General features: G+C 57.9%; 1 protein-coding gene across 1 annotated transcript in view; it reads left to right on the plus strand.

Moving 5' to 3' along the window:
- Positions 1–11,647, plus strand: part of TAFA5 (TAFA chemokine like family member 5) — a 179,187-nt gene extending 167,540 nt beyond the window's left edge. The window contains exon 4 of the mRNA XM_052641237.1: positions 11,617–11,647. Within this exon, the coding sequence (XP_052497197.1) occupies positions 11,617–11,625 (9 nt within the window). The 3' untranslated portion in view covers positions 11,626–11,647. The remainder of the gene's footprint in view (positions 1–11,616) is intronic.
- The last annotated feature ends 214 nt before the right edge of the window (positions 11,648–11,861 follow it).

Raw genomic sequence — 11,861 nt, forward strand, 5'->3', positions numbered from 1 at the left:
TCCATGGAATATAGCCCGCCAGGCTCCTCTGTCCATGGGATTCTCCAAGCAAGAATACTGGGCCGGGTAGCCATCCTCTTCTCCAGGAATCTTCCCATCCAGGGGGTGAACCTTGGTCTCCTCCATTGCCGGCAGATTCCTTACTGTCTGAGCCATCTGGTAAGTCCACGTAAAATGGTTAAAGTGGAACAATATGGCGCCATATATTGACACGTATGTGCATAGCATTACTGACGCAAAATGACTCACTACAGTTCAGACTAGTGGGAGTGTCACAGGAACCTGTATGTGCTGATTAACATAAGCTTATAGAAAGTAACATCATGAGAAACGCTGGGCTGGAGGAAGCATAAGCTGGAATCAAGGTTACCGGGAGAAATATCAATAACCTCAGATATGAACATGACACCACTCTTATGCTTGTGGCAAAAAGTGAAGAAGAACTAAAGAGCCTTTTGATGAAAGTGAAAGAGGAGAGTGAAAAACCTGGCTTAAAGCTCAACATTCAGAAAACAAAGATCACGGCATCCGGTCCCATCACTTCATGGCGAACAGATGGAGAAACAGTGGAAACAGTGGCAGACTTTATTTTGGGGAGCTCCAAGATCACTGCAGATGGTGACTGCAGCCATGAAATTAAAAGATGCTTACTCCTTGGAAGGAAAGTTATGACCAACCTAGAGAGCATATTAAAAAGCAGAGACATTACTTTGCCAACAAAGGTCCGTCTAGTCAAGGCTATGGTTTTTCCTGTGGTCATGTATGGATGTCAGAGTTGGACTGTGAAGAAGGCTGAGTGCCAAAGAATTGATGCTTTTGAACCGTGGTGTTGGAGAAAACTCTTGAGAGTCCCTTGGACTGCAAGAAGATCCAACCAGTCCATCCCAAAAGAAATCAGTCCTGAATATTCATTGGAAGGACTGATGTTGAAGCTGAAACTCCAATACTTTGGCCACCTGATGGGAAGAACTGACTCATTTGAAAAGACCCTGATGCTGGGAGTGATTGGGGTCAGGAGGAGAAGGGGACAACAGAGGATGAGATGGTTGGATGGCATCACTGACTCTATGGACATGAGTTTGAGCAAGCTCCAGAGTTTGTGATGGACAGGGAGGCCTGGCATGCTGGGATTCATGGGGTCACAGAGAGTCGGACACGACTGAGCGACTGAACTGAACTGAAAAGGAGGAATGTGCCAGCCTGCTTTTCCAATTATGATACCATATATTTGAAACCACACTCCCCAAAATAATCATAACCCAAGCAACCAGGGCCTTCCTGTAATTTGTTGGTCAAGGATGAAATAAAACACGAAGCCCCGCCCATGAGCCGTGTGCGTGTGAGGTCAGTCTTCCAGCTCAGTTCCCTGGCAGAGCAGCCTGACCTGCTTAACGCAGAGTGCATGGCCTTGCTCTCTGCGTTTCCATTTCTGCATCTATAAAAATGGGCAAAATGCTATTCTCTGATTCCTAGGGCTGCTCGGAAAGTGTGAACGTGTTAGTCGCTCAGTTTTGTCCAGTCCTTCCGGGACTCCAGATGCGACTGTGCCCCACCAGGCTCCTCTGTCCATGGGATTCTCCAGGCAGGAACACTGGAGTGGGTGGCCATTCCCTCCTGCAAGGAATCTTCCTGACCCAGGGATAGCACCAGGGTCTCCTGCATTGGCGGGCAGATTCTTTACCATCTGAGCCACAGGGAAGCCCCGCCAGGGCTGCTGTAAAGGTTGAGACAGTGAGAACGTGAACAGCATTATGTGGGGCCGGCACTTGCTGGACGATACAGTGTACACGTCTGAGTTATTGCTAAATCTCATTTAGGATGAGGACAGCACAGGGCACCTGTGGGCACAGGGAAGATGGACTCGTCAACACACTGTGGCTTAAATACCTTTATTTTTAGCTCAGAACAAAAATGAAGAACCCAAGCTATAGAAAAAGCCACCTTCAAAACGAGAGGAGAAAACCTGTAAAGATGAAAAAGAAATATTAATGATTTTTTTAAGACAGGGAATTGATCGTTGCATCTCTGGCAAAACTATAAAAATGCATTTTACTTCTGTCATGTAGGTTTTTTAAAAGTTAGAACATGAACCTGAAAGGGGGAAAGAAAAATCAGCCTGTAATGGGGCCTCAAATTATTCAGGAGCGTGTGCATAGCTGGGCCGCTGATCACGACCCATGGAAATCTGATTAAATACATCATATTCTGGGGGCAGGGGTATTAACAAGAGTAACCAAAGGAGTAGGAAAGGTTAATGTTTTCCAGTAAAGGTTCCAGATGTTTTAACTGACATGTTCTTGAAAGCGTTCTGCACACAGGTGTCTCTTCCCCAAATTGGAAGATGCAGTAGATGACCCTGTTCATTTTAGGGGCTGGTGAAACCCTGATGCCAGAGAGGTCCCCACAGGTAAAGTTCACAGAGGGTCCTTTTGTTCGGTCGAGAGTTTTGAGTCTGTGATGTGGGCTGGGTGCCCTGCCAAGCACTGAGCCCCTTTAGCCAATGCCTGAGGCCGTCTGGGAGCTGGCATTGTTTTCAGTGTGCACATGGTTCTCGGGGGATCCCTGCCTCTGGACTGAGTGGTGATTGGGTGATTTTATGCTGGCACTGACATTAGATGACAGCCGGCTGATTTCTCCAGGCCTTCGAAAGAACCGAGAACAGTCCACCACACAGTAGATTTATATGAGATGCAAATACACTTCAATATTTCAGAATCACGTAGGACAACAACCTCTGTCAGGAGATCAAATATAACACGTGTTCTAATTCAGAAGATGCGGAAAAAGACGGCAGTCAAACCCTGTATTTATTCCTCAGGAAAGATATCACAGGAGCGATGTTTGCGGCCCTCCAGGCTAAGCTGGAGGAGAAGGCGGGCCCTCCCAGAACCCAGGGTCCTCCTGGAGCCGGGGCCGATGCTGCACTGCACGTGGGCCCCACCCGGGCCCTACTGGGCCGAGGGCCGGCGGCTGTCATGAGGCTGGCCTACAGCCCCCCAGGACTGATTACTTTTTGCAAGTTCTGGCAAAGGCACTCACAAAACCATTTGATATGAGAAAATGCAATCACTATTACTTACAGAAAGTGAACAGGTACTTCCTAAACTCTGGAGGATCACCTTGGTGCCTTGAAAACAAATTAAAGAATTTGTTAAATTAGACCAATTAGGAGCATAGAAGTTCCTCTACTTGTGTGCAACTTAAACTGTCACAGACAGAAACAAGCTCTGGTCTAGATCAGAGGTCAGCTGACTACCACCTGCTGGTCAAATCCGGCCCCCTACCTATTTTTGTAAATAAAGTTTTATTGGCACACAGCCTGGCTTATTCACCTATATATCGTCTAGGGAGGAGATCCAACCAGTCCATTCTGAAGGAGATCAACCCTGGGATTTCTTTGGAAGGAATGATGCTAAAGCTGAAACTCCAGTACTTTGGCCACCTCATGCGAAGAGTTGACTCATTGGAAAAGGCTCTGATGCTGGGAAGGATTGGGGGCAGGAGGAGAAGGGGACGACCGAGGATGAGATGGCTGGATGGCATCACCGACTCGATGGACGTGAGTCTGAGTGAACTCCGGGAGTTGGTGATGGACAGGGAGGCCTGGCGTGCTGTGATTCATGGGGTCGCAAAGAGTCGGACACAACTGAGTGACTGAACTGAACTGATCATCTAGGGATGTGTTCGCACTGCAATGGCAAAGCTGAGTCTTTGCAGAGAGACCTTACAACCTGCAAAGTTGAAAATGTACACTAACTGGCCCATGGTAGCATGAGTTTGCTGACCCCAGACTAGGCTAATAAAGGCTCATCAGTCCTGAGGCCTGGGGCACAGAGTCAGCAGTCGCTTAAACATGGGTCATTTAGGGGGTGAAAACAGTAGGTGACGTGTGTAGGCAGCTTTAAGGAAGAAACATGGCCACTGGCTCGTGGAGGAGAGACTGGAAAAAAGCCTTTGTGTTCTTACCTCCAAGCAGCTATGTGTAGAAAGCGTAATGGTTTCATGACAGTTAATAAAGAAATGAAAGTGAAAGAGAGGAGAGCTCCATCAATGGCAGGAGCAAACATGAAACAACGGGGAATAAGTCTCGTAAAAAGAAACACCTACAAAGATCATGACGAAGCCTCACCATGGAAAACTTACAGAGACTCGCAGAGATGAAAAGAAAGATGTCACGCACTTTGATAAGGTAGGGATTGTCTAAATATTATGACGTTGTCCTTTCCAACTTGATGTTTAGATTTAATACAGTTTCAATCAAATCTCTGATGAGACTTTTCTGGAACATCACAGAATGATTTCACGTCTCATGTCGGCTGGGACTCAGCCACAGTGTGGAACAGGGCTCTGGGACGTGCCCCAGTGTCCCCCTCCCGCGGGGGAGGGACATGGGGGTAAAGAAGCTTTGCGAGTGGACCAGCGCTGGGCAGTGTGGCTGCAGCCTGGTTCTGCCACTCACCCAGCTCGTGAGTTCATAGAGGACGCTGCTTCATGAAGTTCCCAGGATCCAGTTACCACCCATGAAGATGTTCACTCTTCCAACGCTCTTTCTGATCCAAGGACCAGACCACATGGCCAGCACGAACCCAGATGTCGGTGCCACGGACAGGGGAGCCGGGGGAAGGGGCGGCCCACGACAGCGGGTGCTGAGAACACCCGCTTGATATTTGGGGGAGATTCAAGAGGGGTCCTTACCTCACCCCTCATCCCAAATTAAATTTCCTATGGATTAGAGAATAAAACGAGACACCGGAAACCATGAGCTGGCTGAAGGCCAGTCCAGGTGGGCATTTGAGTTCAGGAGGAAGAAGGACGCTGAAGGTCCAGCAGCCTGAGCACGACCAGTGACCAGCAGCGATGATGGCGGACGCCCCGATGCTGTTCTGAGCACACCCGGGGTCCCCAGGGTCTCCGTGGGCTGCTGTCACCCATTTCACAGCTGAGGTCACCCGGTGACCGGGAGGCTGACACTGGGCCATCCTCAGGGGCAGCCCCGATACCCCAAGCTTCTGAAAGTCAGGCTCCCCTCCACGAGAGCTGAGGCCAATGGAAGGTGGGCCTGGGGGCCTGCCCAGTGGGAACTGGTTCCCAGCCCGGGAGCGGGTAGCAGGCAGACGGGGAGAACCGCAGCTTGGGGCGGAACCTTCCTGAAGCATAAAATGTGGACGGAACGAGTGACGAGAGGGTCTCCATCCCAGGGGTCACAGCGCAGACAGGCGCGGCTCCCGGGGCTCCCGGGCTGGGTCCCATCTTCTCCAGCTTCACTCTGAAGCCTCACAAAGGATGCTGGGAGGCGTGTGAATCCGCCAGCTTTTCTGGAAAGTGCTGGGCAATGCGTCATCAAGAGAGTCAGAGATGCACGTGTCAGCGCCTTTGGACAACGGGCTGGCGGTTGCTCAGAAAGTTAGATACACCTGCCCCGTGACACAGAACCCCTCTCCTGGGGGCTCCCCGGGATGGGATGGGGGTGGGGGTCACTGCTGACGGGTGTACTCTGGGGAATGTTGGCAACTGTTGCAAGCTGACCGTGGTGATGGCTACCCGGCTCTGAACAGACCAAACCGCAGACTTGACCCCGTCAAAGGGCACCTCGGCTGTGAGCTGTCCCTCAGTGAAGCTCCTTTTAACAGATGGATGTGGTTAGATATTTGAGCCAGAAAGGGTGTGGCCGGATCCTCGGCCTGCTCCCCACGCTCCCCTGACTGACAGCCGCCTGGCGGGGCCGCCGCACCCTCTGCTGACACGTGTCCCCCTGAGGACTCGGCCTGGGTCCAGCCCCCTTCGGAAAAGCTATCCGGCCCTTCCGGGGGCAGCTGAGCAGGTGGGGAGGTCAAGGACCGCCCAGTGCGGAGCTGGAGGGGGCTGGGGCGGGGGCCCACCCACCGTCTCAGCCTGTGGGCCCCATCCAGGGGGGGCACCCCTGCAGGAGCTGGGCAGCAGCTGAGCAGGATGTTGCCGGGGCCCCGGCCTCCCCAGGCGGAGTGGAGGCCTCTGTCTGCCGCCTCCCTCTGCCTGAGGCCAGGCAGTCACCGCTTCCTGGGGAGACGGCCTGCAGGACTGGTGCGGGGAGCGAGGTATGCAGTGGCCCCAGGAGCCCCTGGTGTGTTATAAGCGCTGCCTCTCACGTCTTCTGTCTCGTTGTTCCACTGGGACGCCCATGCCAGCAATCAGCCCCGCGCGGCGTTTCACACGCACGCGCACGCACACGCACATGCACACGCTCACGTCGCTTGTCCCCCGAGGGCCGGTCCCACTGAGCGGTGCAGCATCCTCGCCCTGGTGAGTGGGTGCTGAATCGGCTCCTCTCCTCCAACGCGCAGGGTCTGCTATGCGGGGGAAGGCTGCTGAGACCCAGACGAGCTGACTGTCCAGTTCGCTCACATTCCTGCCTCGGGCTGGGCGCTGGCCACCCTCCCGTCCTTTGCCGGTTCTTGACCAGCCCGGCCAGAGGTGGGGCCTGCCTCCCCCGGCCGTGGAAGGCTAGCGGCTTGGGGTGATTGAGGCCACACAGCAGCTTTGTTAGCCAGAGACCCCAGGAGGGGAGACCCGTGGCCGGTGCTGAGCCCAGGAGGGCAGGCGTGGCCAGGGGCCAAGGTGTGAGGGTAGCTGGAGAGGGGGCCCTGAGGTCAGACCCAGCTTCTCCCCGTCGGCTGGGGCCCCAGACCCAGGCCCGGGGGTGCCCTGGGGACGTGATGTGCAGAGCGGCGGTCTGCATCCCCTGACACGGAAGCGGGGGTGTCCACCCCACACTGCTTCGTAGGCATGAGGGGCAGTGTGCTGAGGCTGCAGAGCAGGGACAGAGCTGCCCGCCCAGGCGTTCCCTGCCCCTGCCCGCTGCCTCCCCTCCCTGGCTTCTCTCATCAGGGGCACCGTGAAGGCCTGGCCCTTCAGAACTGGCTCGGCAAGGTCCCACAAGACCACCGCAGCCCACAGTCTCCAGGACGGATTCCTAGGCACGGGCCATGCCTGCTGCGTGTCATCATGGGTGTCCCTGCTGGTCTGGGGCATTCTGTGTGACCTTTGGGGGCTGTGGGCTCCAGGGGACGAAGCCCTTCACTCCCTGCCCACTCGGGACCCTAAATATCAGGAGGCGGCATGGCTGTCCCCTTCCTGGTGTCCAGCAGCCCCAGAGGGAAGTGCCGGTGGGGTGGGGACAGACAGCTGTGGGAGCAGCCGCGGTGACCAGTAGCTGCGATTGGGGCAGCCAGACTGGTCCCCAAGGGGCGGGCAAGGAGGGGGCCCTGCCGTCTCATGCCAGGCGTCCCCGGGCCGCGTGCTGCCCTGGCCTCTGTCTGCAGCCCCGCCGTTTGTGGTGTCCTGTCTCTGCCCTGTCTGCCCCAGGCACCAGCCGCAGCTGTGAGTTTTCAGCGGGACTTGGGTCTCCAGGTGGCCGCCTCCCTCACGCCTGGGCAGAGGGGGCCACATCTGAGCATCTGCACCCCTCTGGGAATGAGCATGTCCCTCCCTCCTCGGGTGTCTGGGACCTCCCGGGTTCAGGGCTCAGTTAACAACACTCCTCACGTGTGAGGTCAAGAAACAGTCCCAGAGCTGCAGTCACGTGGCTGGCTGGGTGTGGAGGGATGATGCTCAGCCTTTCCAGAAGCTTCTCCCCAGGCTTTACTTTCTCCGTTGTAACAGCCTTCGTGGTCAAGCCCTCCCGTGCGTGCCACCGTCATCTTGTGGCCCCATTGTTTCCATGTCTCTGCTCTTCATCAAGACTCTTGCTCAGGGCGTTCAAACCAGAACCCCGAGCTTCCTGAACAGAAGATTCATCCAGACCTGGAAGGCAGTGGGAACTTTCAGAGGAACCAAGAACACGGCTCCGTGGACTCCTGGAGCTGGAGAGTGTCCCTGTGTTTTGTGAACAAAGCTTTATAGTCTCCAAACACTGAGAAAAACCAACTCATCACCTCAGAACACGTGCTTCCCTGGCTGATGGGAGAGACTCACCTGGATGGGAATGCAAGCAGGTCCACAATGCCAGCTCAGACCAACCCCCAGGTGCATAGACGTGGAGGGGACCCCAGGCCGGATGCCCCCCTCCAGAGACAGACAGACAGCTGCCCGAGCTCCTGGAGGAATGGAGCCCACAGTCCCACCAAGCCTGGGGTCCCGGTTGCTGACTCTGCTTGTCCCGGAGCAGGTGGAGGCAGGGGCCCTGGGGCTGAGGCCCCCAGCTCAGGTCTGCCTCCCTTCTCGTTTGTCATCCCCAAAGCTCAGGCATGTGGTCCCCAGGTGTGGGGGCAGCCCACCAGGAGATCCCAGGGGTCCCTAGGGATCTGGCCTACTGTCTCGAGGGGTCTGTCCCCAGGGAAGGATGCTGGAAACCAGAGGACCCTCTTTCCAGCAGAGCAGCCTCCCGCCGCCCACGGGGGCCAGCCGGGCACCGTGAGGACCAGCGCAGGGCCCTGAGTGGGGACCCCGAGACGGGTCTCGGCCATGAAATCCCTCGCCTGGAAACGCATCTCGGCGGCCAGATGAGCCCTGTCGGCCCCGCCACAGCTGGTCCCCGGGCTCCTGACCGCCTTCCCGGGCTGCAGACCCAACTCCCCGACCTCTCTCCCCGTCACTGGGCCTCAGGACCAGCTGGCAGTCGCCACTCATGGGTGCTGCTGGGTGGGCCAGGCCTTTTGTCCCAGACAGACACAGCCTCTGAGGACGTCGGGCTGCCCGTCCATTCCTGATGGTCAGGCCGAGGCCTGGGCCGCTGAGCCCCGGCCTGGCTTGTCCGACTGCAGCCCCCCTCTGGTGGTTCTGGGTCTGCCTCCCTCCCCCACGCAGCCTGGGCCCTGCGGCAGAAGGAAGGGGACTCTCTGGGCTTGGGAGGAAGCTGGATGGGTCCACGTGTCCCCCTGTCCTGGCTGGGCCCGTGTTGGGGGGACTGGCCGGAACGGACAGGGGCCTGGTGTCCTTCCTGCCCCACCCACCTGCCCACCCAAGGTCAGGAAAAGCCAGAGGCCAGGGGGTGTGGGGGAAAGCGGGGGCCTCCTGAGGATGGGGGACCCCCTGAGACAAGCCCTAGGATGGTGTATAGACTGAGTCGCTTTAAGCCGTGAAGGTGTCCCCAATGGACTCCCAGCCCTGCTTCCCTCCCAGAAAAGAAAACCTGGGGGTCCACAACATGGCCCAGACCGAGCTCGGTCCGCGGGTGGACCGAGCTGGGCGGCAGGCCCAGGGGGCACGTGCCGGGGCCTCTCGCAGGCCTGCCCGTGACGAAACACACGTCCTTGTTCAGATTGGGAAGAAACGCAGAGCCCGGCCAGACGAACTGGCACAGACAGGCGCGTGGCCAGGACCCCGCTGGTGAGCGTGTTCCACTCCTGGCCGGTACGAGGAGTGAAGACGAGTCCTCAACCAAACCCTGCCTCTTTTTGGTGGAATTACGGGGCGTGGGAGCCTCTGCTGTCTGAGTTCGCAGACGTGAGAAGCAGCCCCCCAGGTGGGGCTTGGGGGGGACGCTGAGACGGTCCGGCCCCTGCCCACCTGTCCTGGGGTTGGCACATGAGCATGGACGTGGCCAGGGGTCGCTGACCCCCCGGACAGGCTGCAGGCTTGCGTTTGACGACGCAAGCGTTCACGCCAAGCCCCAGCCTCATCGTAGCCGTGACACAGAGTATGTGAGCTGTCACAGAGTGCAGAGGAAATGCACTAATGTTATCAAAATATTTACCTTCAGGTACAGAAACGTGGGTGGATTTTTATTTTCTTCTTATGCTCCAGTGTTTTCCTATTTATCCACGAATAAGAATTTATACAGAAGAAAAAGTGGGTTCAGAGCGTCCTTTCTTGGTTAGCCCCTCGAGCTAGCCCATGAGTGACCAGGCTGGATGGTCTCGGTCGTGGACGTGACTGGACAGGTCAGGGAGGGGCAGCTGCCCTGGGCTGTGGGCAGCAGAACAGAGGGTGGAGGGTCACCACCCCTCCTGGACTCCTGTGTCAAGCACGACATGCACGGGGGCCTCTGTCAAACTCGGGAGAGCTGGGGGAGGGGTGCTCACTGTGGATTAGGGTCAGGGTCCCGGGGCTGATGGGCAGCTGGTCAGATAGGGAGAAGCATGCAATCAGGACCCTGCCTGGTCTGGACAGCGACCCCCCCAGGACCCTGCGCCGGTCTGGACAGTGACCCCCCCAGGACCCTGCACCAGTCTGGACAGTGAGCCCAGGACCCTGCACTGGTCTGGACAGTGACCCCCCAGGACCCTGCGCCGGTCTGGACAGTGACCCCCCCAGGACCCTGCACCAGTCTGGACAGTGAGCCCAGGACCCTGCACCGGTCTGGACAGTGACCCCCCAGGACCCTGTGCCCTGCACCAGTCTGGACAGTGAGCCCAGGACCCTGCACTGGTCTGGACAGTGAGCCCAGGACCCTGCACTGGTCTGGACAGTGAGCCCAGGACCCTGCACCGGTCTGGACAGTGACCCCCCAGGACCCTGTGCCCTGCACCAGTCTGGACAGTGAGCCCAGGACCCTGCACCGGTCTGGACAGTGACCCCCCAGGACCCTGTGCCCTGCACCAGTCTGGACAGTGAGCCCAGGACCCTGCGCCAGTCTGGACAGTGACCCCCCCCCAGGACTCTGCACCAGTCTGAACAGTGAGCCCAGGACCCTGCACCAGTCTGGACAGTAACCCCCCAGGACCCTGTGCCGGTCTGGACAGTGACCCCCCAGGACCCTGCGCCGGTCTGGACAGTGAACCCAGGATGTCTCCCACCCTGGCCCTGCTCCCCGCCGCCTCCTGGGCTGGGCCTCAGTCAGCGGAGACAGAGGGGCTCCAAGCCTCTCCCCCGCTGCCTGCCCTCGTGCTTATCACCCTCTCCAGCAGCGCGTGGAGCCCCCTCGGGGGCATCTATCACTCAGACACGTGCCCACAGCCATGGGGTCCCACACCAGTCCTGCTCCTGCAGCCCCTGGGAGGCCCCGTCCTGCCGAGTGGGTGGGCCCAGCGTGGGCGTGGACACTGGGCGGGAGGCTGGGGGGGTGCCCCGGGGAAGCCTCCATCCCTATCCTCTGTCCACTGTCTAACCTGTGACACTCCCGCTGCAGAGCAGAGGCTGGGGACCCCTGTCCCCTCACGGCGCTGACCTGGCATGTTCTGTCATGCCCCCGAGACGCCCCAGTGCTGCCTGGGGGGCTGTGCACCCATCAACCAGCATGCACACCCCAGTTCTGCGTCCTGCCAGGGGCTCTGTGGGGGTGATGCACCCTTGTTTCCAGTGCTCTCCTCTGTGCAATTATGTAGCACCTGCTGTGTACATGGTTAAAGAAACAGGTCAATGCCACCCAGACCCAAGGACCTGGCCAGCACAGGGCAGAGGACAGGCAATTCACACCAGCAGCTGAAAGTTCCAGCATGTTCCCTTGTCACGGCAAAGGGTGGGAGGCGGGGCCCCACCGGGAGAGAGAGGGTGTTCCTAGGGACTTCTTGTGACAAGCTTAGCTTTCTCCTCCAGTTTGGCTCTGAAAACTAGTTTTTGTCCTCAAGAAGGTCTGCTGGCGTCTTTCAAGCACATTGTCTGGGAGAAGCCAGCCTCGCGGGGTCCCTGGGCTCCTGCTGTTCCCGACGGGGACCCTTGGTGTGTGTGGAGGCTGATGGCTCTCCTCTCTCTGCTTCTCAGGTCTCCTGACAAACACAGCCCCAGAGGGGCCCCAGGAGTGGCTCCGGCTCCCTGGAGAGTCCACAGCTCGGCCACGGTCCTCGGCCCGTCGTGGACGCCACCTACCCGCTGCCATCCGCCCACGCTCCATTTCTCTAGCCTGTCAAGGACAGCCTGCTTCCTCGGCAGCCCGCGCTGAATCTGTCCGGCCTCCCCCAGGACTCAGGCCGGGGACACACCGCGGGGCCACGTCGCCGGGCACCCCT

The sequence above is a fragment of the Budorcas taxicolor genome, chromosome 5 (genome assembly GCF_023091745.1).
Source record: "Budorcas taxicolor isolate Tak-1 chromosome 5, Takin1.1, whole genome shotgun sequence".
Lineage (NCBI taxonomy): Eukaryota > Metazoa > Chordata > Mammalia > Artiodactyla > Bovidae > Budorcas > Budorcas taxicolor.